Source organism: Rhipicephalus microplus, chromosome 8 (assembly GCF_043290135.1).
Source record: "Rhipicephalus microplus isolate Deutch F79 chromosome 8, USDA_Rmic, whole genome shotgun sequence".
Taxonomy (NCBI): Eukaryota; Metazoa; Arthropoda; class Arachnida; order Ixodida; family Ixodidae; genus Rhipicephalus; species Rhipicephalus microplus.
Genome location: NC_134707.1, coordinates 43,171,919 through 43,199,795, shown reverse-complemented (window position 1 = coordinate 43,199,795; position 27,877 = coordinate 43,171,919). Strand labels below are relative to the sequence as shown.

The following is a 27,877-nucleotide window of genomic DNA, read 5'->3' as shown; positions in this document are numbered from 1 at the left end:
TCAATCGCATCACTGGACAAAGGGGGGCAAATCAAGCTTGGCGTGGTTGTACCTGTATTTCTTTCTTTCTTTCTTTCTTTCTTTCTTTCCTACTTTCTTTCTTTCTCTCTTTCTTTCTTTCTTTTATTTTTCTTTCTTTCTTTCTCTCTTTCTCTCTTTCTTTGTTTCTTTTTTCTTTCTTTGTTTCTTTTTTCTTTCTTTCTTTCTTTATTTCTTTCTATATTTCTTTCTTTCTTTCTTTACTTTTCTCTTTCTTAGGTTCTTTGCTTCTTTCCTTCTATTAGATTACGCAATCCCTGCTCATTTGTTTTTTCTTATCCATACCAGGCATTTAAACTTAATGTTTAGTTTCTACAGGAATCAATTACGTTCATGCGTTCATATTCAGGCAAGAAGTACAGTCGGCACATTGAAACAATTGGCTATCTCCATAAAAGGTCAAATTATCATTTCAGAAAAGGCTGACAACCGACCTCCACAAAATGACCACCGCTTGAACACAACATGACCATCGCCTATCATGATCAGACGAATAGAATGACCCATCGTGGGAACTCAGCTAACTCAGGTGCTGTATATAGGTGCATGTTTCACTTGGTGCTGATGCACGCACCTTTAAAAATAATGTTTTTGTGGATCTCATTGTACCCACACAGCAGGTAATTAGCGAAGCCGTTATTGAGGTGCCCTGTATGATTTCGAAATATATTTCTATGACAGGCACAAAAACAACTATATTTTAATTTGTTACACCACGATGCCCAGCCGTTTTGTACTTGCGGTGTTTGTATTGGATCTGTGGCATTGGTGCTACAGCATAGTCGCCATTGTGGCATTTGTTCTTGACCGTACGAGGGCCTCATCAAGAATGCTACGTTGATTGCAGCTAGAATATACGTTTGACAGCTCTCGATCGTTAATTTTGAACTCAATAAAAAGAGACAGTCCGTACTTTTCTTGGTGTTTGCAAGTGATCCTCACACCTAGGCACCTCATATTTCACCAGCTGCTGTCATATTTCCGGCCTAAGCAGGGGAGGTACCACTCTGTTTGGGCCGATGCTACATTATTGGAAGACGAGAATTGTGCGTCAGTCTATACAAGAACCAGATGCCGTAAATGGTTATAGCAATAGGCTTTCACAAAAGAGAAGCAAGACGTGAAATCTTAATTTTTCTAATGATTGTAATCTATCGAACCTAAGCAATATTTATAAAGTTGACACAATTGAATATTACTTACTCTCAGATGACAACGTTGACGGAAGTTTGAGAGCGTTTATGCAGCATCTAAGGAGAATCTAGGTTAGTGCGCGATGTTATAATGACTGTCTCTATATGAAAGCTACCACCTGCACATCTATTCCGAAGTTATTTATGATAGCCTTTTAACAAACGAGATGCTTTTTTTTAGCTTTTACATTTCCGACACTTTTTTCTGATGCCACAAGACGTAGTGAGAACGTTTATGTATGGTTGTAAGATATATTATCCTCCCAATGGCATTGGTAAACACCTCAGCAAAAAATAAACAAAGTTGCAGTTCTTCGTCTCAGTTGCGTCTACACGTTGTCTTGTGTCTATTTATGGGAACCTCTATTCTTTCATGAACAAAACGCGAATGCAACCGTTGCTTGTGATTACCTGGCCACTGTGTCTCACAATAGCCGTTGATGGGTGGGATGGCTGAATAGTACCTTCGATACCGAAGGCATGATCTGATTGGCACAAAACAGGTGACCTTCTTGTTTGTTCGAATGTCCTATTCTTCTTTTGACTACAAAACTTTTCATAGTGAACAAAATGTGCTATCTATCTATCTATCTATCTATCTATCTATCTATCTATCTATCTATCTATCTATCTATCTATCTATCTATCTATCTATCTATCTATCTATCTATCTATCTATCTATCTTTCTATAGATAGATAGATAGATAGATAGATAGATAGATAGATAGATAGATAGATAGATAGATAGATAGATAGATAGATAGATAGATAGATAGATAGATAGATAGATAGATAGATAGATAGATAGACACGCTCAAAGCCACCGATGTGCACAAAGAAGTACTTCGCATTGGTGCCAAGCCTGAAGGAAGCACGTAGTTGTGCGGCCTTCCTTGCTTGTGTTTATTCTTCTCTCTCTGTCTTTTTATTTCTTCATATTTCTTTTTCATATTGCCGCATTGAATATGCAGCACCAAGAAAACAATGAAGAGCACGCGCAGCGGGAAAGAAAGACGAGGTTCTCATCCGATTACTTTGCCAGTTTTTCTGGGTACAATAAAGTGAGTTCTCCTGCATTCAACTGCTGCTGTTTATGCGTTGTGATAATACTCATGTCTTTCCATTTCTTTTGTGTGCTTACTAGTGTTTTTCTATGTCTTTGTTTTTCTCTCATCGTCGATTTTTTCTCTTTCTCACACCTTCTATGGTTCTTCACTTCCTCTGACTGCCCCTTTTTTTCTGACATATTCTTTCTTTCTAGCTCTATCTTATCTGCTTTTTTTATTTTCGTTTTGACTGCGTAATAACTTTCATTCTATCAATTCATGTCTTTATTTTCTTTATTTATTACCACTTATCTTTTTCTGTTTATTATTTTCCAGGCTTACCTCTCCCTTCCTACTCGTCTTCTTGCACAACGGCGTTATTTCTATCCGCACCAAGCAAATGGACGTAGTCGCTCTGAGAGGCAAGGTAGTAAAAAGAACGAAGGGAGCACTTGCATTGTTCAAATAAAAGATCGTTTGTTTAAGTGAATCAACTTGCCGCCCGGGTCTTGGCCTATTCTTCTTTGTGGGTGTCGGTCATCCACATGAGGTCATCATAATCATTATCGTTCCTTGTTACATGTTGCGGGTTCAAATGTGAAGTGAGGAGACGACAGTGCGAATACACACCGAAAATACAGAAGATGTCACGGACACGAGGCACCTGCGTGTCCGCGTCTTCGTTTTTCCTATGAGTGTGTTTTCGCGCCGTTACTCCCTCGCTTAACAACCAGCTTTCCCAAAAGAAAGTTTTGATGAAAGTTTAAGTGCACCTGGCAAATGTGATGCGATTAGCCTGCACCATCATATTCAAGGCTGCCTGAAACCAGGCGTTGTCCTGCTACTTGTCTAACGTATATTGTTGGAAAGGTACGGGCTATCGGCTTTATGAAAGTGGGACAGACATTACCTATGTACTTGTGACTCGGCATGTTATAGTCCAGAATTGCTCGTTAGCGCATGAGTACTTCGACAAGTGCTGTTTCCTTTTTCGTGCTCTAAGACGAGTACCAGTGCTACTTCGGACAATTGGATACTCTACACGCTGTTGTACCAGACCTCTTGAGCAATCATAACGCTAAGTAGTCTGCCCCATTGAATGTTAGTAGCTACGTTTGAAGTCGTATATTGTAATTGTAATTGGTACTTGTATCAAATTACGGATACTCGTAAGTATTTATTCACTCTCAGACAGCGAACATCATGGATATTTGTGAACTGTATATTTTTTTTAAATCGCAAACTGCGCCTTTGCCCATACTGCAAAAAAGCATGCCGGGCAGGTTAAGCAGCGCGCACTCTCTGGGAAATTGAAAACGGGAATGATAATTGATATGTCGGGTTTAACGTCGCAAAACCAACATATAATTGAGAGAGATGCCGTTGTAGAGGGCTCCGGAAATTTCGACCACCAGGGGTTCTTTAACGTGTGCCCAAAAATAAGCACACAGGACTCAAGCATTTTCGCCTCGAACGAAAATGTAGCCGCCACAGCCGGGATTTTATCCCGTGACCTGTGGGTTAGCAGCCAAGTACCTTAGCAACCAGACCACCGCGGCGGGGCAAGCCGTGAGAACCATTCTGGGTACTGATAAATCTCTACACGTTACGAAAGCTAAACAAACAAACAAACAGCTAGCGACCATTGTATTTAGCTATTTGATGCCGTATCCAGGGCACGAACGTGGCAACACGGGTGTATATTCCCGGCTTGTCGGGTCGAGCGCAACCGATGCCAAACGACACGATCCCTATTTGCACCGAGAGATCGTTCTTTTGCCTCCAAGTCGTTAGTGGTCCTCCGGAGTCGCCCTGCATGAAGAAAGGTAGCACACTGTGTTGAAGCGGCCATGACACGGTCACCCAACAATTTGTGGTGTTCAACAAAAACTTGAAGTAGAGGGTCTATGATACCTACAAAGATACATAGAGAGTACGCCATAAAAAAGTCTTTCAGTGCAAAAAGGGCCCTTTAATTGACCGGCTGCAAATCCCGCCTACCACCGGTGATCCCCATTTTGCGCTGACATCTGGGACGTGACATGCCGCATTGAGTGAAGCAGTCGTCTTTCGCCACAGTTTCAGCCGCTGAAAGTCGTTCAATTCTAGTGCCAAGCAGAAGAAAGGTCAAATGCATTATTTATAGCTCTGCTGACCACAGAAAAACTTTAATTCGCAATAATGCTGACGCTCACACTCTCAGCTGCGTTTTGCGTACCGGCTAGTGAGTGCGCCAGTGTTGCCCGGCCCTCAGGTGGCTAGTGTGTGTGTAAAAACTTTCAAATATATGTTGACTCTCGACAAAACGCACTAAAACTTCGCCACCTTTTTTGTGAATCCTAAAGGATTAACCTACGCAGCACTCACGATGATGGAAAATTGGGTGTCTTCCATTTAAACGAATCTCGAAGACGATGACGAAGCACTTAAAGTAGCACCAATAAATTACCAAATTTTAATAAGGTGAAAGCCGTCTATGAATTGATGTATGGGTTTTTGTAAGTTAGAAAAAACTCCTAGCTGAGGCATTTCCACATTCTTTGTAATAAACTTGTAATAGAAAGATATATATATATATATAGTATCGGCGTGCGTCATGCTAGAACACACCCGATGCACAAGTAATTCCAGGAAAATTCTGCAGAGGCATGCACAAATAAACAACGTCCTTGGTCTAATGTCCTTGGTCTTTCCTACGAGAAAAAGGAAACCTAGGTTCATGGCAAAACGATGAAGGAGAGGGGTCTTCGCTCGAAAAGAAAAATGAGCTATAAGATTTGCGTGTATTCTCAGAACATAAAAAATATTTGGGAAAGTAACGGTTAGGTAAGGGAAGTCACCGCCTTATACAACAAGGAAAGTGCAAGAACAAACAGAACGAAGAAAAATGCACGCAACCACGAATTCCGTGGCGAAGCGCGGCCAACTAGCAAGCTGATTAGAAGCCGGCCGTGCAGATCAAGGGGAAAAGAAGTGTGGCTACGGCCTAGTTATTCGCAGCTTCTGCGCTCCTGTGTTGCCGTATTGTGTTAGCCAGTATTATCCACTTCATACATCCTCCTTTCGAGTACTAACAGTTTGTAATATTTTGCGCGGACGGAAGACCGCCTCTCTGTCTCGGAAGATGTGCGGCAACACCAAGTTGTGGCCTTTTTTTTTTTCCTGATGCTGGTGGTATTTACAGTTTTTCGCATGTTTCAAGGTAGATGAACGCAGATGTAGGTTTTTATTTTTTCCTTGGGCACTTTATGGAAGCCGAAAAGCCACAAAAGTCAATTAAAAGCCAATTTTTTTTAGAGCCCACGTGTGTGTTATTCAATCAATTTTTGTGCCTGGGTCCAGATTTTTTGGTTCTCGTCCAGGTTGCCTCACTTGTAGATTCATGGGCCTTTTGAAGAGCTCAACCATTATACGAAAGAATAATTTTTTATGCGGACATTGAAAGCAATATGCATGTTTCACAGATGGGTTTTAAAGTAAATTCATATAAAAACGAATTCATAGAAGCGAATACACAGGAGCTGAATAAATGACGCTTGAAAGCACTTTTAATGCTTGAGTGGCTTGCCTTGTAATCGGAGTTACACTAGAAGAAAGCACTGTGTGCTTTGCCATGACGTGTAAGCTGCAATGAACTAAGGCAGTGGTATATAAATGTATATAGTGTACTTTCAGTTTTGCGAGTAAAGTAATTGAGTAACTAATAAAGTGTGTGGTGGGTAACGTACTTGCAAAATTAAATATGAATACGGCTGTCTAGTGGACCCACAAGGTGGCCGGCAGGTTTGGCTTGCCGGTCTCTTCGTGAAACTGAGCCGGAAGCGTGACGCTGTCGCGTTCCACAGGACCAAGTAATTTTCCTTCCTTTCTTCCTACTACTTCAATTTTACCTCAATAACTAGCCAACAAAGCCGTAACTGTAAATTATTAGTTAACTATATACTTTCGATAAGAAATCTACCACCATTGAGCAACTTATTCGATGAAATTTCAATAAGCAATTGGTGGCCAATTCTGAACATGTGCCATCAGCGAGCTAAACGAATATTAATTGAACAGACAGTTAATCTTCAATAATACTGCCAACCTTTCGTATTGCTGTACCACTACATCATCAATAACATCTTCGTAAGGGTTAGCTATGAACGAAAAGGGAATCGAGTGATTTCAGTTTTGCCGGTGCCTTTTCTAAAATGCAACTGCTGCGGTCCAGTTATCAAACACTCAAGGCAGCGTGAAAACCGGGCCTTGCAATGACCGTGTGAATCAGGACTAAATCTGCAGGATTGTGCAAGAATTATGGTGCAATAAAAGGAATACACAGAATCCGGGGAGTATGGCAGGGCGTTCAATGTTTCTATGAGAGTCAACTAGCGTTGATTTGGGTGCACGGAGACGTTTTCCGTTCCCTCTTTTCGTAGAACTAGGTCGGTTGGTTCGGGCCCCACCGACACAAGTTGCATATTGTTTTGTTTCGCAATCTCTACTTTTCAACGAAACGCTACAAATTATGCTCCCCATGCATTGCCTAATTCTGGTTTTCTCTTTCATTGGCTCTCTCATAGTTACCTACATATTATCGTCCTTGCAGACTGTCCAAATTGCGAGGCACGTGGCAATTCTGAGACTACTGAACACCTTTTGTGCGCTTGCTCGTGATATGTCACGAAAAAAAAATCAATCGCTAGCATTAGTTGAAATTCAGGGAGCCAAAATTTCAAAAAAAACGTCTTTGCGAACCACCTGCTCGTCATCAGCATGATATTCTGAAAGCACCAAACCAATTTTTGCGTGAGACAGGACTCGACAAGCGACTGTAAGTAGTTATGAGACGTTCGAGGTTTTCTTTCATCACATCTTTTGTCCTTAACATAATTAACCTCTTCTCTCTCGTCCTTCTAGCACCCCTTCTTCTTTCCTAATGCTGGTTAGCAGGTCAGAAAAGTGATTACGTGTAACGTCTCAGTTGGTGGTGGGGTTCATAGTGAAACTTTATTTCGCCAAGGAGGGGCCCTGAAGAAGGACCCAATGAACACCGGGCATAGAGGGCATCTCACCTGTTGGAACAGAAAGCCAATGGCTCTTGGCCCCTTCACTACTCTTCTGGGGTGACCATAGCGGGTGTTGTAGTTGGTGACTACTGTAAGTTCTTTGCCTAAATGTTTCGTTTTTCTGATATAGGTTTCATTTCGGACACAACCAAGCACCGTCGAGCAAGTGTAGAAACCGCGACTTCCAACGAGATAGGTAACCTGGCCGCTGGATGAGAATTCACGCTCTAATTATGACATTAATGGCTGGTAGAGTTACAACCGTGATTACAATCTCCGTAAATGGTGGGTTACGATTCAGCGTGTTCGTCCATAACGAAGGTCCCTCCCAGTGATATATTGTTGCGCCTACATCTTCAGGTATATACAAGTGTCACATTCTCAGCGTATCGCGTATGTAGCGATCTATAAGACTCTTGCTCGAAACAGTAAAAAAAAAACATATTACCTTGCAACTGTCTTTGAATTTTGACAATGTGCAGATCACAGTCACGTTGCTCAGTTTTTTCAGCAGGCTTGATTTGTTGAAAGTGGCTTTGCACAATTCATACGGAAGCACTACGCTGGTAATATACAGAAGGTCGTTCGATGATCGGCCATCTGGGAAACAAACCCGATACAATTATATGTCGATTTACGAAACCTTGCTGTATCTTGTTTCTCATGCTGTCGATTATGCGCTGTTCAAGTTGGTGTTTTAAGGTCTTGTTCTAAAGAATGCGGAGTTTTTGTTGTGTTGAACACTATGTGGTTTTATTTTCCGAGAGAAGAAATTCACCTTATTAAAAAAGAACACGTCTAATCACAGCTCTCAGCACAGCTCTCATCAAATAAAGAACTAAATTCATGAGCATACACAGACAATTTTTGTCTACTGATGTAATACACCTTTGTATTCTGTTTCCTGATTTTGCCGATAAATTTGACATTCAGTTAAAGGGTTTTTTTTCGTGTCCACCAAATCCGTATTAACGCGCTTTTACCACCAAAGTATTGCGTAACTTACGCTCCATTCTTTAAGTGAACATGTCTTCCTGATCACATGTCTGCCTCCTCATTCTACATATATTGTGCTGAAGCAATAAAACTATATCAAACACCTTTCGCCAGTATACAAGATTATTGTAATATTTATTTATTTGTTTTTTAGTGAAGAGGAATGCCCACTACTGCAGTGACATCGACACGTTGGCGCGAGGCACGAGCTAAGACTGCCTGGTTGCTGCTGCGACGCTGCCCGTATACTCGGCCTGCTCTTGCTGCTTCGGTACCGACGCCGCTACCGCTGTTTACCTTGCATTTACATTATATTTTGGTGGAGAGTGCTGCGGTCTTCCCCAGTCCTGGAACTCCGTAGCCGAAAGCTGCCGTCCGTCATGCCTGACGACGCTGTCTTCACACCCCCACCGGCTTCGCCACGCAGGGGCTGTCCCGGTGCCCAGCTCTTGCGAGAACCAGACATCTTCAGCGGCACCGATGAGAAAGACGTTGAGGATTGGCTGGAATCTTATGAACGAGCCAGTGCTACTAACAAATGGGACGATCCGCGAAGCTTGGTACCGTGATGTTTTATTTTACGGATGTTGCCAAGCTATGGTACAGAAACCATGAGGCGGATATCCCCTTTTGGACAACCTTCAAAGCCTGCATCACAGATGCTTATGGACGCCCTGGTCTGCGGAAACTTCGCGCAGAACAACGTCTACGAAGCCGGTCCCAACAAACTGGTGAAACATTCACTAGCTACATCGAGGACGTCCTCGACCTTTGCCGGCGTGTCGACCTGAAGATGTTATAAACTGACAAGGTACGACACATCCTGAAAGGCATTTCCGACGACGCCTTTCAAATGCTGCTCTCGAAGAACCCTGTCACTGTCTCTGAGCTCATCGAGTTGTGTCAGAGTTTCGACGAGCTCCGACGCCAGCGTCTCCTCACGCAACTCCCTTACGTCGCGGATGACACACTCTCAAGCCTAACCACTACCTCTGACCTTGAGTCTCTGCTATCGCAGATCAAAGAGTTTGTTCGTGCTGAAGTCGCTCGTCAGCTATCGCTGCTATCGACAGTCGGCCAACCACAGTCACCTCTTCCAGCAAACCTTCGCCAGGCCATCCAGGAGCAAGTTTGCGCGGCTCTGCCATCTGCCCGTGACGCTTCATCGTTGCCGACCCCCGTTGCCTGGGGGTCGGCAACGGGGGTCGGCAGCCGAGGTAACTGCACCTCTAAGCTATGCTGAAGTGGCCGCTCGACCACCTGTTCAGACTTTCACGTCACTGCCATCAGCCATGCCACCACGACCTACTCCTCGGTTCGCTCAACCAAGGTCTCTCCAGAGTAGTGGACAATGGCGTACATTCGACAATCGGCCAATATGCTTTGCCTGTGGCCTACCTGGCCACATAGCGCGATACTGCCGTCGACACGTCCCTATCTACCACCACCAGAGCTACCACCAGAGCTTCGAACCTGCCCCTTATGTGTCACCGCGCCCTTCGTTCACAGGATGTCAGCCTCCTGACCAGATGTCATCGTACGCCGACTACCGCCCTCCAGTTAACCGTCGCTCACCATCACCTCGACGCCGCTCGCCATCCCCGATGCGCCGTCGTCCTTAATCGCCGGAGCGGGAAAACTGATTGCCGCAGTTCCAGAGGCAGGAACTGCGTCGCCCGCGAAAGGACCAAGGCCTCTCTCTTCCCTATCGAATGTTCTCGACGTATATGTGGACGGCATCACTGCACTCACTTTTGTCGACACTGGTGCCGCAGTTTCAGTGATCAGTGCCAGACTCTGCCGCTTGCTCAAAAAAGTTATGACGCCAATATAAAGTATATCACTTCGTACAGCCAGCGTAGAGTACGTCACGCCAGCCGCTGCTTGTACTGCTCGAATAGCGATTGATGGCCTCATCTATGTCGTTGAATTACTAGTTTTAGATTCCTGTTTCCATGATCTCATTTTGGGTTGGGACTTTCTCTCCGCTAATAAGGCCGTCATCGACTGCTCTCGCGCTGAGGTAGAATTTGAAGTGTTTGACGACGCTCCGTTAAATGATGCACTTGAGCCGGGGACAAACTATTTGTTGCTGAAGACGTCATCATACCGCCGCACTCTTTCGTCCTTACCATGGTATCTTGCAACTCGCTCGCCGAGGGGAGTGCCCTTTTCACGCCATCTGCCCTATTCGTTCGCCGCAAGTGTTCGCCGCTACCTTTTGCCCTTCTAGAACTTCTTGACGGCGTCAGCAGACTGCTCATATCGAACCTCTTGTCATGTCCTGTAACACTACTTCGAGTGAGTGCGTCGGGCGGGTTTACAGTCTCAACCCTTCTGCAATTTTTGACATGTCGACTCGTCCTGCCAAACACGAAGTCGCCGGAGTGACTTGTGCCTCTTCGCCGCAGACTACTAGGCCTGACGTACTCAGCACCTCCATCGCCGACACGTTACCCATTTCGCAACGTGCTCAGCTGCTACGACTGCTGGAGAAGTTCCGTCCTTTGACTGCCAGCATACTCCCCTCGGCCGCATGTCCACTGTGTGTTACCGCATCGATACGGGTATCAATGCGCCATTGCGTCAAAGACCTTATCGCGTGTCCGCAGCCGAGCGCCAGGTTATCGATGACCAAGTAGCTGACATGCTCAAGCGTGGCGTCATCCAGCCTTCGAATGGCCCCTTGCATCTCCAGTCGTTCTCGTTAAGAAGAAGGACAGGTCAATTCGCTTCTGTGTTGACTACCGTCGTCTTAGCAAAATAACTCGAAAAGACGTTTATCCCTTACCGAGAATCGAAGATGCCCTTGACTGCCTCCAAGGTGCGGAGTACTTGTCTTCTATTGACCTATGGAGTGGCTACTGGCAAGTCCCTCTGGCCCCTGAAGATCAGCCTAAGATGGCCTTTGTCACACCTGATGGCCTTTACGAATTCTGTGTCATGCCTTTTGGTCTTTGCAACGCCCCCGCAACATTCGAGCGGATGATGGACAATCTTTTGCGTGGCCTGAAGAGGAAAACATGCTTGTGCTACTTGGATGACGTAGTTATATTTTCACCAGATTTTCCAACGCATCTCCGCAGGCTAGATGAAGTACTGCAGTGCCTAACTGACGCTCGCCTTCAGCTCAACCTGAATAAATGCCACTTCGACGCAAATCAGTTCACCATCCTCGGCCATATTGTCTCTAAAGACGGTACCCTTCCTGACACAGCCAAGCTTCGGGCAGTTGCAGAGTTTCCTAAACCTGCGTCTCTGAAGGATCTGCGCAGCTTTCTTGGCATCTGCTCCTATTTCCGCTGCTTTATTCGGAATGTTGCGATGATAACCGCCGCCTTGACTGAACTTCTGCGCAGTGACTCGAAAAGTTACGCTTGGTCACCCGCCTGTGACGATGATTTCGAAAAGTTGCGCCGCCTGTTAACCTCGCCGCCAATCTTGCGTCACTTTGACCCGACTGCTCCGACTGAGGTACACACCGATGCCAGTGGTGTTGGACTCGGCGCAGTGCTCGCGCAGCGCAAATCAGGATTCGAGGAGTACGTAGTCGCATACGCAAGCCGTACCCTCACCAAAGCGGAGAAGAACTATTCTGTGACAGAGAAGGAGTGTCTGGCAATTATATGGGCGCTAGGTAAATTTAGACCATACCTATATTGTCACCCCTTCGACGTAGTCACCGATCACCATGCGCTTTGCTGGTTATCCACATTGAAAGACTCCTCCGGTCGTTTAGCTCGCTGGGCTTTGCGGTTGCAAGAGTTCGACATGCGTGTTGTCTACAGGTCTGGTCGACGTCACACTGATGCCGACGCCCTATCACGTTCACCTGTGTCCCCCGAAAGCTCTGCATGTCTATCTGCCGTGGACGAAATGGTGTCGTTCCCAGAAAACTGTGACATGGCGTCTGAGCAACGTAAGGATGACTGGATCAGCACTCTTCTGCGATTCCTTTCAGACCCGTCGACATCTCCATCTTCTCGAACGTAGCGCCGTCAAGCGGCTCACTTTGAGGTCCGCGATGACCTCCTTTATCGCAGGAACTACAAGTCAGACGGCCGAAAGTGGTTACTCGTCATACCTCGCCATCTTCGTGCTGCAATATGTTCAGCTTTCCACACTGACCCTCAGTGCGCACATGCGAGCGTCTTCAAAACATACGCTCGGCTTTCCTCCCGGTTTTATTTGCGAGGCATGTACACCTTTCTGCGCAAATACATTCAGTCATGCCCTCAGAGCCAACGACGCAAAGCTCTCCCTCATCATGCCTCTGGTCCGATCCAGCCAGTCCCTTGCCCAGCCAGGCCTTTCGACCGCGTTGGAATTGATCTGTATGGGCCTCTACCATTCACGGCTTCCGGAAACCGTTGGATCGTTGTCGCTGTCGACTACTTGACGCGATACGCGGAAACAGCCGCTTTGCCTACTGCCACAGCACGCTACGTCTCATCTTTTCTCCTGCGGAACTTCATTCTGCGTCACGGCGCACCACGTGAACTTCTCAGCGACAGAGGACATGTATTCCTCTCTGAAGTCGTCAACGCACTCCTTGCCGAATGCCGTATCATTCACCGGACTACCACCGCCTACCATCCGCAGACGAATGGATTGACGGAAAGATTCAACCGTATCCTAGGGGACATGATATCAAAGTATGTTGCCTCAGACCACTCCGACTGGGACCTCATTCTGCCTTTTCTGACGTACGCCTACAATACTGCTGCACAAGCGACTACGGGCTTTTCACCATTTTTCCTGTTATATGGCCGAGACCCTTCCACCACACTAGATATCATTCTGCCCTACCACCCCGATTCCTCCGAGTCTACGCCCATCTCTGAAGCTGCCCGCCGCGCCGAGGAATGCCGTAAGCTCGCCCAGTCGTTCGCAACAATCGACCAATGGAGACAAAAATCTCGGCGTGACGATAACCACCCATACCCTAACTTTGTTCCGGACACTCTTGTTTGGCTTTGGGTTCCCGCTGTGCCTACAGGCCTTTCCTCGAAGTTTTTTTCAAAATGCCAGGGACCCTACCGCATTGTCTCGCAGACTTCACCAGTTAACTACATCGTCGAACCCGTTACGCCATCCACAGACCAGCGCTTTCGGGGACGTGAAATTGTTCACGTACAGCGGCTGAAATGGCTGAAACCTTATTACGACCCGCTCGTACTCTGTTCATCGTGAGTCGCCAGGATGGCTCCTTTTCCGACGGGGGACGAAGTGTAGTGAAGAGGAATGTCCACTACTGCAGCGACATCGACACGTTGGCGCGAGGCACGAGCTAAGACTGCCTGGTTGCTGCTGCGACGCTGCCCGTATACTCGGCCTGCTCTTGCTGCTTCGGTACCGACGCCGCTACCGCTGTTTACCTTGCATTTACATTATAGTTTATTTGTCTATTCCCTTATTTATTTATGTTCCACTGTGGTGGTCTAGTAGCTAAGGTGCTCGGCTGCTGACCCGCAGGTGACGGGATCGAATCGTGGCTATGGTGACTGCATTTTAGATGGAGGCAAAAATTCTGTAGGCCCGTGTGCTCAGATTTCGGTGCAAATTTTGAAAGAACCCCAGGTAGTCGAATTTTTCGCAGCCCCTCACTACGGTGTTACTCAAAATAATATGGTGGTTTTGGGAGAGTAAACCCTACATATAAATCAATTTATTCATTTATTTATGTATTTATTTATTTATTTGACTTTTTGTTTATTTACAAAAAAACCTATAGGCCTAGCAGATGTGTGCAAGCGGGTAAAACACAAATTTATACGAATAATTTTGGTTAATATTAGCAAAAAAGAAAGCTAATAAAAGTACAAGCAATACACGTTATCATCACAAACAACAGTAAGTACATCAGTACAAGTGCCGGTACATAGCTTCTGTATTTAACGTTACATCAAAAGAAAGTATAAATGAGCAAGCTTGACACACAAACCGAAAACGCAGCAATGAATTGGCGTTGTCAAACGCAAGCACACTGAAACAATCGCTAAGTATTCTGGTAACAGCGTGGATAACGGCATGCGTGATAAACAAATATAAATCAACAAGTAACATCGCTGATAAAATGAAAACAAAAAAAGATAGATGTATGACTCATAGAAGCAAACGAACTAGCTAAGAAATATGAGTACTAAAAGCATGCTAGTATCCATCGTAACACCACGGCCGTGGTTTGATTTACTTAATGCATATAGTTACCTTTCGCGCAATATTGTTACGTAACATGCAGTACTTACCTTCTACTGTTCGGCCCCACCCCGCTACGAGAGATGGTCTGTGTACAAGCTTGTAGTACTTCGTTGGTAGACACACAGCGTGCACAAACTTATCAAAGGAAACAGGCCACTGTAACTACATGAGAAGAAGTCATGATGCGAACTCATGAAAAATCAGATTTTAAATAGTTTCCGTCTAATGTTTCTTTCACACTGTGAATAGTTGTTTTTAACAAAGCGATATCACTAAAATGTCTTCGAACATCGCAATCATCATGAAGTTTGCTACTTTAGGTGATCAAAAAATACTGAGATATGTGAGGGCTTCGACGGCGGCTAGAAGTTTCCAAAACCTTGAGTATTCTTGTTTATTACGCTATCTAAAACATATTTCAAGAAAGATTGACTTTTTCAGCTATTTAAAAAACTTACCCACATTTTTCAATTAGGTTGCAGAGATAAAATGCTGAGTTAAGCTTTTGTTGTGAGTGGATTTATTTTTGAAGTTGCCTTCAAACACACCTTACCTTGCTATAAAAAAGCTTACTTCAGAAGTCGAATAACAACATCTGTATTCAACAGAATGATTACAGAAAGAAGAAACAACAACATGAATTTTTTTGTCGGTCAACACGCACATGATTTAGAGAAGTGAAGCGTGCTTTTCTAATTTTTAATAATATTTGATTTGCATACACAGATACACAAGGAAACGTAGGAAAGAGAGAGAGAGCAATCTCGCAACTGCCACCTTAAGGGTCACAACGCCCGCTTACTCTGCTCACAGAGGAAACAAAAATTAGAGGGGAGAAAGAGGAAAGAAGATGAGGAAGAGAAAAATGACGAAGACTTTTTTAACTAAAAGATGCATTACAGCCACTACCTTACTGGTGTCAACTATTGCAAACGAGGCCACCCCAGGGAAAAGTCGCAGTGCTGCGCATTTATGACAACACAATTATGCGCCAGAAAACCAATATTAGCATTACATAAATAATTGATAAAAAATACATCCGAGTAACACATACATATTAACTCCCTCACACGCACGCACGTGCACTCGCACGCAAGTACAGTCAGCGAAATTTTAGCCATCGTGCACGAGTGGCAGTTTTGGGGGCGAGGCTCCACACGAAGTGGGCTGTGCGTCCCGTGTATGTAGTATGTAGTGGTAGCCACCTCTCATTCAATCCCTAGAATATCCGCTGGATGGCGCCACCTGTATTTTATGAATATATAATGAAAGATGCGAGATGGTGGTACTTAGAGTGTTCACTATAGATGGGGACGGATGGACAGACAGGTGAACGGATTGACGGATGGACGGATGCATGGAGGGATAGACAGACATATGGACGATTGCACGGATGGATGGACAGAAGGACGCACGAAGGGACGGAAGCACGGACGGACAGATGGACGCTTCGCCCCGCCATCATCATTCACTCAATGTTTATGCTGTGATTTTTTGTGTGTATTTTTGCCATACGATTGAATTAACTTTTAAAAAAGTTAAGGACAAGTGTATGCCCACAAAGCATACGTCCACGAAGCATTTTTTTTTTAATTTCGTTCTACAACATGGCGCAGAGCGACAAAAAGGTGGCCACTGCGCAGAGTAAACTTCTGGCTGACTGTACACAACACAGACACACACGCATGCAGAGGGTTCACACACACACACTCACGTACACAAACCTACACGTGTGGTGTGAACACACACATGTACGTGCACACTCTCACGCACGAACCACCACCATGAACCAGAATTCATATAATTGTCAAAATCAGTTGTTGAGCCGATATAGCTGTGCTTTGTTAAGTTGGCGTTTCCTTCGATTTTGTAGAAAGCTTGTATTAAACACCGACTTGTTCCCGAGTGGGCAAGAAGCTCCCCTAACGGAAAGCGAGATTGCGATACGTGTCAGCAATGCTTCCGATGTCGTCCCTAACGCTCGTTCTGTTAGAGCCATGTTTGCTGCGATAAAGACATTGCGTGTGAATATTTTACAGCTTATTCTCAGCTGCTTTATGTGAATATCTAGACCATTTATGTGAATACCTAGACAAGGTGCATCCGTGCGGAACGTGAGCTCACCTTGATGAGACCAATGTCATTGGCTAGACGGTCGTACCATGGATGTATAATAAACAGCGCAGCTTTGCGCCTTGGCCCCTCTCTTCTCCGAGTTGCGTTGTAGTATATGGTAGCACTCAGCGGGTATCTACCCCTGAGAATAATAAGGAACACGTGGATCAGTTATTTGCTGATTTAGAATACGAAACCCTACTGCCATCAATAAGATTCTAATCCTAATCTGCTGGAATATTTTCAATGCATGAAAATAGGAGCCTCCTATTGCACTATTGAATTCTGTCATGCTTTGTTGTTGCTCTGCGGATGACTAGGCGAGATGAAGAAAGGGCCACAGGGCCAGTGTTCTACAAGAATCCGTTGGGCAGGTACGGCAGCTGCCATTTTTCGGTCGGGTTAACGGCGGCCCCCGAACACTTTCAGAGTCAGATGCCTAACTCATTGCCCACCACCTGTGTTCTCATATTTCATAGGCTGCACAGAGACACCCTTCAGGATGGGGGGGGGGGGGGAGGATGTTTCTCCCCTTATATTTCGCCATCGTTTCGAAATTCTCACGGATACATGTTCGTTCGGACTCCCCTGACGAACAACGGCAACACCGCTTATTACTTTGACATCGGGGTATATGGGTGCCTTAGGGCACTTCAAGTGCGGTCATTGCAGACAATGCTATACGCCCTCTCTGAAAATTCCCGGATAATCATTTATCTTTTCAAATGTCTCCATACAACCGGGCGGGAATCTTCCGAAGTGATTGTGGACTGCATTGGCGTAGCAACAGGAAGGGCGGAGGTTCAACCCCTCCACCTCCCCAAAAATTTGCTTGTGTTTGCAGCACCCATCCTTTTGCATGAATATAAAGCAGACACACATAGAGACACACGCGCTAACGTGAACATACGGTTGGTGATCCTTCCTCCCAACCCTCATGCTGGAAACAATTCCTGGCTACGGCGCTGCGTTACTGCACAGATTCAGTTCGAAATCGCCCATGCGTCCAAGGTTTCAATAAAATCGCAGCGGTAGTGAGAGCTTTTAGAATTAGAAACCTTCCTTACAGTAGCACTGCCTGAACAAAAATGGGTTTGTAGCTGATATTATAAAGGTAATGCTACGATGGCGTATGTAACGGCCTAAAGAAAACGGCATAATCCACATGCTGTTCACTGAATGACCACAGTTATTTTTATTGTACATTGCCTTTTTTTCTGAGCAGGAGTGTTCTAACTAAGGAGCAATTCAATGAATCATGGATTCCGGCCAAATGCAGTGTTTCAAAAATAAAACAAAAATAGAACGTGGTGCATTTCGCTTTGACGCTAATTATTCGTGGTTGAAACAATTTTTTACATACTTACTTTCTATTCAGGCAGTGTGCAGCAGTAAGTATGAAACTTGGGGAGATGATGCTACCTCCACACATGATATTCGCGCTGTGGTTTGTTGCGTTCATGTACTTTATCACGATGTAGACCTGCATAAAAGAAGCTTTATTGTCTACACTGATGTCAACAGTAAATAATTAGCGAGAAACCCGTTTTTACGAACGTTATGTAGCCGGCATTCCCAAAGCTGCCAGCTAGGTGCGTCGGCATACGTTTGTCTACTTTAATCAGATTAAGCCTTTTATAAGTTAACATATACGCGATATTCCTACCTTCATATATTCAAGTGGTATACAGTACATTGGAGAGTTTCAATACACTTTACGGTTGCTGATATGAAGGTCGTTAGGTAGCTGCCACCGGAGCCTCATTTCAATGAAAGGCAAAATGCAAAGGGCCCCTTGTATTTGTATTTGGCGTAAGTTAAAGGACACCGTACATTCGAAATGTCTAGAGCCCTCCACTATGGCTGCTGTCATAATCATACTAATGCTCTTAAAGGTTTGATCCAACAATGTATTATTACTAATATAATAATCTTAATGATTTTTGGTATAAACAAGAATATTATTATTATCATTAAATACGCTTCGCATATTATTCCACCATAGGTCTTTTACAAATGTGTTTTATGATTGGAGCTAGATGTAAGCATGCAGTAACACTTTAAGAGAGGGTAGATATAGCGCGAGAACAGAATGACGACAAAGGAGCAAGAAGGAGAATGTTCGTAGTTCTGTACTCACGCTATATCGACCATCACGTCATACCAACTAGTCCAAACCGCCACAACTTAAGAGAATCGAGCGAATGAACGCATGAAACCCAAGGGGGACCTTATTTGGTTTTCTTCACTGAAGTGTAATCATTCTTACCCAAAGTCAAAGCAATGAAGAGGGATGAAAAGCCACCATGTCTGTCAGTGGGATTTGAACCCGCCACCTTTGAATTACGAGTGCGATGCTATAGCATTACTGCTACGATTAAGGGAATCCCCTGTTCCGCTTCACTGGGCATTTATATGCGTTTAATTGACCAAGAGTTTTAGCCGGTGCTCTTCGTAACCAAGGTGGCAACCTGGTGCTATCGTCGCTATGGCTGCAAGAGGTGCTGCGCTTGGATGAAATCTAGGTTCCTTTTGTACCCAATGAATGGTTAGAAATGATGTGCACAATAAATTGTTCCTATTCGAAGCACTCACGTGCAGATAATCACTCTTACTTATAAAGCGTGCTACCGCAAGCTCCTGCCATCGTTTAAATACTTGTACCATCAGTGGTTTTAGTGGAATTGATGGCTTGGTGTAAGCTATCAAAATCAGTGCCTATTTATTGATAAATAAAAGTCGTGTGCAATATTTTTATGAAAATACTGAACTAAACACGCCAGAGCTATTCTGTGAAGCGCAATATTTTAATCAAAGCAGCTCAGTATTGCTTCTTCAATTCACAATTGCATCGTCTTGCTTTCAGTTAACGATACTACTGAGAGAAAATTCCCTTGCGAGCTTATATTCACAGCACAAAACAAATTTCTTCCCAAGGATACCCATATAATTTAAATTGAGTAATTGCCAGTATTAGAAAGACCTCGTCAACTGTTACTAACTTAAACTTACTGATAGACAACGTTTGCCGAAATCTTTCTTGATAGTGTACCGTAAGTTAGGCAATTTTTAAAAATAAGCATAGTTCGTATTCACAAAGCGGCAGTGCTTACTATCCATGGCACTTGGGGCCTGTTTATTTTGGCACCATGAACGATTCTTCCGAGGGGTGCTGCAACACCACAACCTGTAAATTGAAGAGAAGGTGATTTAATTAAAGAGATACGGTTGAGCTGACGGCGAAATTTTCCAGAAAAGGTAGTTTTACCAAACGGAGAATGAAACAAGAAGTCCGCTTGAAGAATATATTTCTTTTATTGCGATAGCAGTTATATGGACACTCTCAGCTAGACTTCGCCGCCGGCGTCAGCGTGGGCGTTGACGTCGGTGTCGATATCATGCACCGTATAGTTATGCGTATCTAAATATATGAAAACGCAAGAAATAAAAAGAATATAGAAAAAAAGACTCCGGCGCGCGTAATTAAACGTCGGACCTCCACGTCGTGAGTGCGAGGCGTTAACCACTGAGCCACCGAGGGCTACCTCCTTCAACGTTCAAACGGCAAGCTCACTAACCGCGGTCGGCGGGCATAAAGGGGGGGGGGGGGGAGCAGACTATCGCATTTTCAGCATTATCAGCAAGGGGGCACAATTAGCCCGCGGCGGCTCTCATTTCTCACGCGTACTTTGGCCTGCGTAGAGAAACACAGTGGACGATCTCTTGCGCGCCCTTATATCTAGGAGGGGAGAGTCATACGTCTTGGCTGTCATTGGGTCACTCGAACGATTCTGTTGTAGTTATGGGGCGGACAAAGATCACTGCAATCGTTGCACAACAGTCGTTTGCGAAAAGGGCGCGCTTTTCAGACACAGTGAAGTAACATCTGAGAAGCTTATTCGCTTTCATCTGTACCTGTGAGTACGTTTCTTGCGCCATTTGTGCGTGAGAAATACGGGACACGTTTCTATCTGCTTGCCATTCTGCGTGTGACCTCCCAATATGTTGCTATCACGGTCATTGTTTCGCCTTTTTTTTCATACGCAAGCATAATATGGAATGAACGTTTCTATTAGAAAAAAAGTCTATGAACGCACAGAAATTTTTCAATAAGTGATAGTAAGTTGTCACTTGATCGTGATGTTGACGAAGGTGGGAGTGGGTGTGTGTAAGACGGAACTTTTCAGTTTGGGTAAACTTCCGCCTCGAAAAAAAAAACGTGAGTATAAAGAATTTAAACTGCCCGAAATTAGTGGCACGGTACAAGCCGCCAGTGCTATAGGGCGTCAAAAAATGCGTTTTTCATATTCAATTCTTCGTTTAATTCGGGCCACCCATTACAAGAAGAACAAATGTTACTTGAAGTAGTATCTTAAGAATCCACCAATTTTTCACTATTCGAATTGATATGAATGTTGCGTTTGTTTTGTTATAAGGAGGTGCGACCATCTCCACCAGCGAATTACTGTGGTGTTCAATAGACGCTAGTGCGTACTACAATCCTTCTAACCTATGCGCTGTGGCCTTACAACGTAAAGTTTTATGCTGTCATATAGCTGTCAGCACGATTCCTTTTTATGTGGCTGATGATACTAAACAACACTGCGAGCTAAGGAAAATAAAGTTTTCCATGCATCAACAGAAATGTTAGAACATGATATTCACGTAATTGTTTATTAATTTGGTTACAACAAAATGTAGTGGGAGAACAGGAGACCGTTTTAGACATTACTGAAGTTTCTGTCTTTTTCTTTTTTTATATCATTTCTAAGGTATTCGCATCAACCTTCAAACGTGCAAAACTTAGGCTTTGTTGTTGGAATGGGAGCGGGGTGTTCAAAAGCCGAGTCAACCGGCAAGATTTTTTCAGAAAAAACATTTGAGTATAAGAGGTTTCTCATCTTTTATTTCTGCTATAACGAAATCTCAATACCGGTGGGCTTTATGTTTTTAAGAAGTGTCTGAGAGTGTACTGGTAGCATTCGCGCGTTAAACCTAGTAAGGTCATTCGATGTCATGGCTACAAGGAATGCAGGCTAATCCACTAAGGGTTATCTTGCAGAAATGCACCATAACGCAGACTGCGGAATAACCACTACAATAGTACAAATGGCGGTGTTGGAACGGTTGGTTGGGTCCTAACAAATACGAAGTTTCTGGTACGAAGCTCTGCTTAGCCGAGACTTTCATGTCCGGGATCTGTTGTAACGTTGGTGGACATCATGCACGGGTATGCCCCACGCACTTTTCGTTAATGCCACTGCTCACCACTACTCGATGAAAATTGCAGGAAACAGTTTGCGCAACAAACGTGTACGTGCTACGTAAATCTGTGCAGCGCATCAGAAAAGGGTCATCAATTATCATAAACTCTGAAGAGTAAAGAGGCATGGCCTCCCGATTCCGACATGGGAGCAGGCAGCGGCGAGCTGGGAGCCACAGCGTGTCTTTCCTGGCTAGTCCCTCAGGAATCATTAAAGTTATTTGTCAATTTGCCACATAAATTGAGTAAATTTGGCTTATATCCTGCCCGTCCCAACCTGCAAGAAGCCCACTAAGCGGTACAGTCGCATCATTCAGGCCTGTAAATAAAGTTATCTTGTCCATCGATTTATACTGCACAAAATTTCTACTAACAATGAACAATGTAACAGTTGGATCGAAAAATGGCCTGTGCGTTACCAGAGTCGCGCCAGTATCACGTGGTATTTTATGAATTTAATGGTGTCTCTTCTTCTTTCCCTAAGCATAACAGAGAGTCTTTAATAAACATCAGTGATACAACACACTTCAAAGACTTGCAAAAGAAAGAGAGGCGATAGGCTGATGAAGGAAAGGTCACAAGCTTGAATGTTTTATTCATGTCCAGCTGCTTAGTTTCTTTGTGTTCTCTGTCAATTTTATCTCCTTTGTAATTACTACTCTGTAATTAAATTCATGCGGCACCACCAACATCCACTCTTTTTGTATACGTACACGTGCTATATACGTCGGCTTCGTACAGTTTTGCCTAACACAAAAGCTTTTCGTTTCCTTTGCATCGCCTGAAGTGATTAATGAACTACGTCTCTACAAAACAGCCAAAGAAGCTCACCAGCCTTGTTGATGCTGTCGGTGTAAACCTAGAATAACAAAAAAAACCATATTGAAAACGTATAACGCAAAAATAAACTATGCAGGTAACTTTGCCAGGAGCCGAGTTTTACAGACCAACCCAAGATTTACGCGGAGGCATTGCCTTGAAAGACATCTGTGTGCTGAATATTTGCTTTTGCGACAGAGCTGTAGAAACGCTTATTGTGCCGTCAGAATTACCGCGTCTTCAGAGCTTTTCAGAAGACTATAAACAGAAGAGACTTTGACTGCAATCGAAGCTTCCTTCAATTTGTGATTAAATTTTTATGCGAATTTTCACAACGAAGGTCAATGATGAGGCACGTCGCAGTAGATAGCGTTGTTGTATATGATCAAAGAACATTCGTATTTCTGCAGAAAAATAATTACTGCTGTACATTATTATTTTTCTGGTTTGAATGTATACAATTACAAAGCTTGAAATCGAATTCAAGGCATGAAAAAAGTCACAGCTTTGCCGCAAAGGTGAAGCAATAAACGCAATAGAAACAAATAAGAAGGTCACACGCAGAATGGAAAGCAGATCGAAACGTGCCCTACGTTTCTCACGCACAAATGTCGCACAATACGTACTCGCAGGTTCAAATGCACGCGAATAAGCGTCTCAATTGTTACTTTGCTGTTTCTGAAATGTGCGCACTTTTCGCAAACGGAGACTGCAATGATTGCAGCCACCTTTGTGCACCCGGTAACTACAACAGAATTGTTACAGGTAAAGTCAAAGGCCAGCCAATACGTGCGATCATCCCCTTCCCACAACTGCGAGATAAGGGCGCGCGAGGTAGCGTCAATCCCCTCCTCTAAGCAGGGAAAAGTACGCGTGGAAGATTAGAGCACACGCCACCACGCGATGTGGCGACGCGTGCTCAGTGTGGCATCTTGCTGGTAATGCTGAGAACACAATTGCGCCCGAGATGCCCGTTAGAAGCGGTAAGTGGTAGATGTAAATAGCTCGCCGTTTGAACGTTGTAGGACGTCCTCCTCAGTAGCGCAGGGGTTAACGCCTCGCACTAACGATTTAAAGAACGCAAGTTCTATTCCGCTCGCCGGAGTAATTTCCTCGCTTTTTTTTCTTTCTGGCAATTTTATATATTTACATACGTATACATATGCAGTGAGCGATGCCAACGACGGCGCTGACACCGATGGCGAAATCCAGCTGAGAGTGCCTATGTCAATGCTATCGCAATAAAACGCTTTGTTGTTTCTTGTCTGTAACTTTTTTTTTGCATTGTATTAATAAATGGGGTCCCACCTACAATTTTTAACCTTCAGAAATTGTTATGTGTGTTTACCCGAAATACATTTTGACGCTACTTACATACATGACATAATAATGCACTGCCTCTACCCAACGACACATGGCTACATGTGCCCGCTTTGCAGCGTACCAGACACACTGGCACACTTGCTCCTGGAATATCAATGTCATGCAAACCTCGACGTGTAACTGGAGCGGGACCAAGCCCCAAGAATAAACGACGACCATATAATAGAAACGTGGGAGGCCAAGCTCGTCCTCGAGGACCTGGAAGACGAGCGACAACTCGTCGCCAGGGCCAAGAGGGCAGTCGAAGCCAGAAGATTCCTGGACTAAGGAACTTTCCCACCATATGGTGACACCGGGCCTCGCTCGGAACACTGTTTTCTAAATAAACGTTTATTTCTCTCTTCTCTATAAAAGTAAGGGTACAAGAATGAAAACCTATTTGTGTTTAAATACATTAGATTGTGAAACATGGCTGTTCTTGTACGTGGAATAAAACAGCCATCGCTCCTGATTTCTAGCCATGAAAATCCTTTATCCCTTGAAACTAAGAGGAGTGTAGTTGTAAAAGAACGTCATTAGCTCGCTTATTGTGTCAGCTAAATTACAATACAGAAACGTCACTTCACAAGCTCTTTCTGGCAATGTATCTTAGAATATATTACTGTATACTGTAATGTAGCTTACGATATACTAATGTATATTTAATTGACGTAACTTGTTTCGAATATTGACAGTGGCAATGTTCAAAATATTTATAATATTGTCTTTAACATTTTGGTTGCATTCAAGTCTACTAAATAAAAGTTTGCTTTCGAATGCAGGGTAACAAATTAGGAACTTGCGTGCAGAACAAGGTTCATTGCCACTATTGGCGTGGATCGTGGGGTTACTGAAATATTTAAAAGGCGTAGGCGCTCTCACCATTGCTAGCAACGAGTTGTAACCTCATTGTTAGGATACAGAAATAAAGAAACAAATATAACATAAGCACATTCACGAACAATATGATTAACAATGTGCTAGCGTTGGTAAAATGGCCTCAAGCCTGAAGAAAGACATTGAGAAAAATAAAATTGGTTCAGAAAGTACAGCTAATTGAGGGAGTTTAATTCACAAGTTTTTTTTTTGTTTGTAGGTGTCACTTCACAGTGTTGGCTGCATCTTTAGTGCAGACAGAGTGTTGCAACACATATTGAGTGCGTCTGTGCATATATATGTGGTCTTACATCGGAAAAGTTCAACTAAGGGCAGATAGAATTCGAGAACTTCAGAAATTTCGGCAATTTTGCATTTTTATATATACGCAAACAGGAACATTTATTACGAATGGACCCACTTTCCCTACGCTATTGAAGATAACTACAGGTTCGAAACCAGTGTGGAGTGAGGGTGTTCGCTTGAACTTGACGTGTTCACTTGCAGCTGTATGAGTCTGAGCACAATTTCGTTCTTACATTTAGCTACACGCAAAAAAAAAAAATTCTGGTACGTCACTCGCTGATCAAATCTGTACAGAGAACTGCTTTCTAATTTCTTAACTTTGTACAAAACTATACCTCTATTTCAAAACGCTCACTACTCGCTGTGCGTAAAATTGAAACGTAACAGCAGAGACACAATCCCGTTGCCCTATACAGTGAATTACGCGCAACTGTCCGATAAGCCAGAATGACAGTTGCGAAGAAAAGAAAAAAATGCATGACTTACCACACAAATATAGCTCGAGAGGACGACACAAATAAAGCACATGAGGCACTTGACGGCCTGCGCTGTTGAGACGCATTCACCGGAAGCCGCCATGGCACTCAAAGATCACTCTGCGCAGCAGCTGTGAGCACATACAAGGCGGGTATCGACACGAGGCATGCGCTGTCTTGTCACTTCATAGACGCACTCTCTAATGAAGCTGCTACCGAAATAAATCAGCCTGCACGGAAGCCCCTTGTGAGTCACGACTGGAGTCACAGAATTCGTACCGAGCAATTCGCACGAATGCACAGGATAGTTCAAGATACAAAAGTAACAGCAAAAAATAATAATTATCTTTGAAGACTTCTGAGGGGAAAGTGACAACTTACTTCATCAACCTCTCCCTCGTTTTTTAAATAAAATATGGCACAGCGGGAATGGAAGGGAATAGAAAAGCTTCATTCCTGTGCTGCAGGTTGTTCTTAGCGCATAGTGTGCGCCTCCTTCCTAGGGGCCGACGTGAAATACTACTTGTTCGTAATGTTAACGATATTAAAGATAATAGCCTTTCTTGGGGACCTTCGACGCAATAAATTTGGTCTGTCTGTCTGTCTGTCTGTCTGTCTGTCTGTCTGTCTGTCTGTCTGTCTGTCTGTCTGTCTGTCTGTCTGTCTGTACGTTTGTCTGCTGGTCCACTCTCAACAGGATCGGGTACTTCAAATGGCCGACCCCATCCACAGCAACCACCAATGTTGCTCAAGATTCAGTGTTCATGCTTGTGCAATTATCAATTAAAAAGCAATAATTGCGCGTGTCTGGGGCACCACAACAACACGTATATATTCTGCATGTGCGTCTTTTACTGGAAAAGACATACATAGGTAATTTTAAGGACCGTAGCGCTTATCACGCTGCGCTGACCATGCAACGCTTGCATGAACAGGCGAGCGCTTCATAAGCTTTGCTGAAACGAGACGTTGGTGGCACCTACCCGTCGCGTTGCGCTCTACACCTTATTACCTCTGAGAAGAGCGCGCACACCCGTCTCAGAGTCACGCGCTCCATTTTCCAAGAAAACTGCCAGATGGCGCTCATGTCTCACGTGTAACGTGACTTGATGCACTCGTTCGCCTCCGCTGCACGCTCGAGGCACTCTAAAGCAGTGCCTCCAGAATACCATTCGCTGATTTTCTTGCGCAGAACATCAAATAAATGTTTTGTTCACTCTCTCCACACACAAGACTATCGTCTTTCGACGACATTTGCAGAATACATGCAGAGACGGGGCCATTGTTCATTTAGCTTTCATGATTGAAATAGAAACACGAAGACTCTGATCTTGTATTTAAGTAGGCTCACGGTTAAGAAGTCAACTAAAATTTTTATGGTAATGAAAAAAAAAATAAGGTTTTAAAGATGCACCCGAAACAACCTTTCCATAGGGTTTATATATAGTATCTGACTTCAACTTTACCGAGATTAACTGGTGAGGTCTTTCTCATGACGGCAATGATGTCAACAGTGCTGAATTCCTACTAGAATCGGCAATTACGTTTTACTTAACCCAGGTAGTTTCCGATGCTTCGAGAATTTCTGGTTCTTCCATACTAGATATTGCGTTTGCAAGTGCCTCACTTTCAGATTACTCTGTCAGTCTTGGGGATGTCTTGTAGATCATCAGTTAATTTCGCTAGAGTGTCTTATTACATAACGGATAATTTTCTTAGTGTAGTAAATATGAGGGATCAAAGTGAGGCTGTATTTTTTCCCTTTTTAAAAAGTGTTTGATGTGTTTGCGCATGCCTTTTCAGTAACCAAACTGCATTCTGAGGGCATTGAATATAATAATATTTGATTGCCAGCGTGTTATTTTTCCTCAATGAAACAGTATGTAGCGGTTATTGATTTTGTTGCTGATACAGTGGATGTTCACTCGGGTGTGCCACGAGGCTCGGTAGTCGACCCTTGAATGTTCTTAGTTTCTATAAATGACATTCTTTTATCTTTAATTCACCTGTGAATATCCGGCTGTTTGCCGATGATTGTGCTTTATTTGTTAATGTGACTGATCATTCCGACCAAGGTCGACTTAATTATAAGTTGTACTCAACTATACAGCGTATGATGTGAAACGTGAGGAT

The 27,877-nt window shown here is 43.9% G+C and overlaps 1 protein-coding gene and 1 long non-coding RNA gene across 2 annotated transcripts; one reads left to right on the top strand and one right to left on the bottom strand.

The window, feature by feature from the left end:
* Nucleotides 1-455: 455 nt before the first annotated feature.
* LOC142768481 (uncharacterized) lies at nucleotides 456-2,769 on the top strand. The gene is made up of 2 exons (XR_012885306.1): nucleotides 456-568; nucleotides 2,616-2,769. It is a non-coding gene; the product is annotated as an uncharacterized LOC142768481 (long non-coding RNA).
* A 1,145-nt stretch (nucleotides 2,770-3,914) lies between these two features.
* Nucleotides 3,915-25,852, bottom strand: LOC142768251 (anionic trypsin-2-like). The gene is made up of 8 exons (XM_075870202.1): nucleotides 25,755-25,852; nucleotides 22,737-22,764; nucleotides 19,756-19,829; nucleotides 18,010-18,125; nucleotides 16,652-16,784; nucleotides 14,575-14,689; nucleotides 7,779-7,930; nucleotides 3,915-4,091 (listed from the first exon to the last, which is right to left on the bottom strand). The coding sequence occupies exons 1-8, from the start codon at nucleotides 25,845-25,847 to the stop codon at nucleotides 3,915-3,917; spliced, it is 888 nt and encodes a 295-aa protein (XP_075726317.1). The 5' UTR covers nucleotides 25,848-25,852.
* Nucleotides 25,853-27,877: the final 2,025 nt, after the last annotated feature.

Bases quoted from the DNA above. Each gene is read 5' to 3' on its own strand.
- LOC142768251 (XM_075870202.1), bottom strand. From the start codon at position 25,847: ATGGCGGCTTCCGGTGAATGCGTCTCAACAGCGCAGGCCGTCAAGTGC. The intron at 22,765-25,754 runs GTAAGTCATGCA...TTGTTATTCTAG, and splicing joins TCTCGAGCTATATTTGTGTG to GTTTACACCGACAGCATCAA. The intron at 18,126-19,755 runs GTAAGCACTGCC...TCTTTTATGCAG, and splicing joins GGCCCCAAGTGCCATGGATA to GTCTACATCGTGATAAAGTA.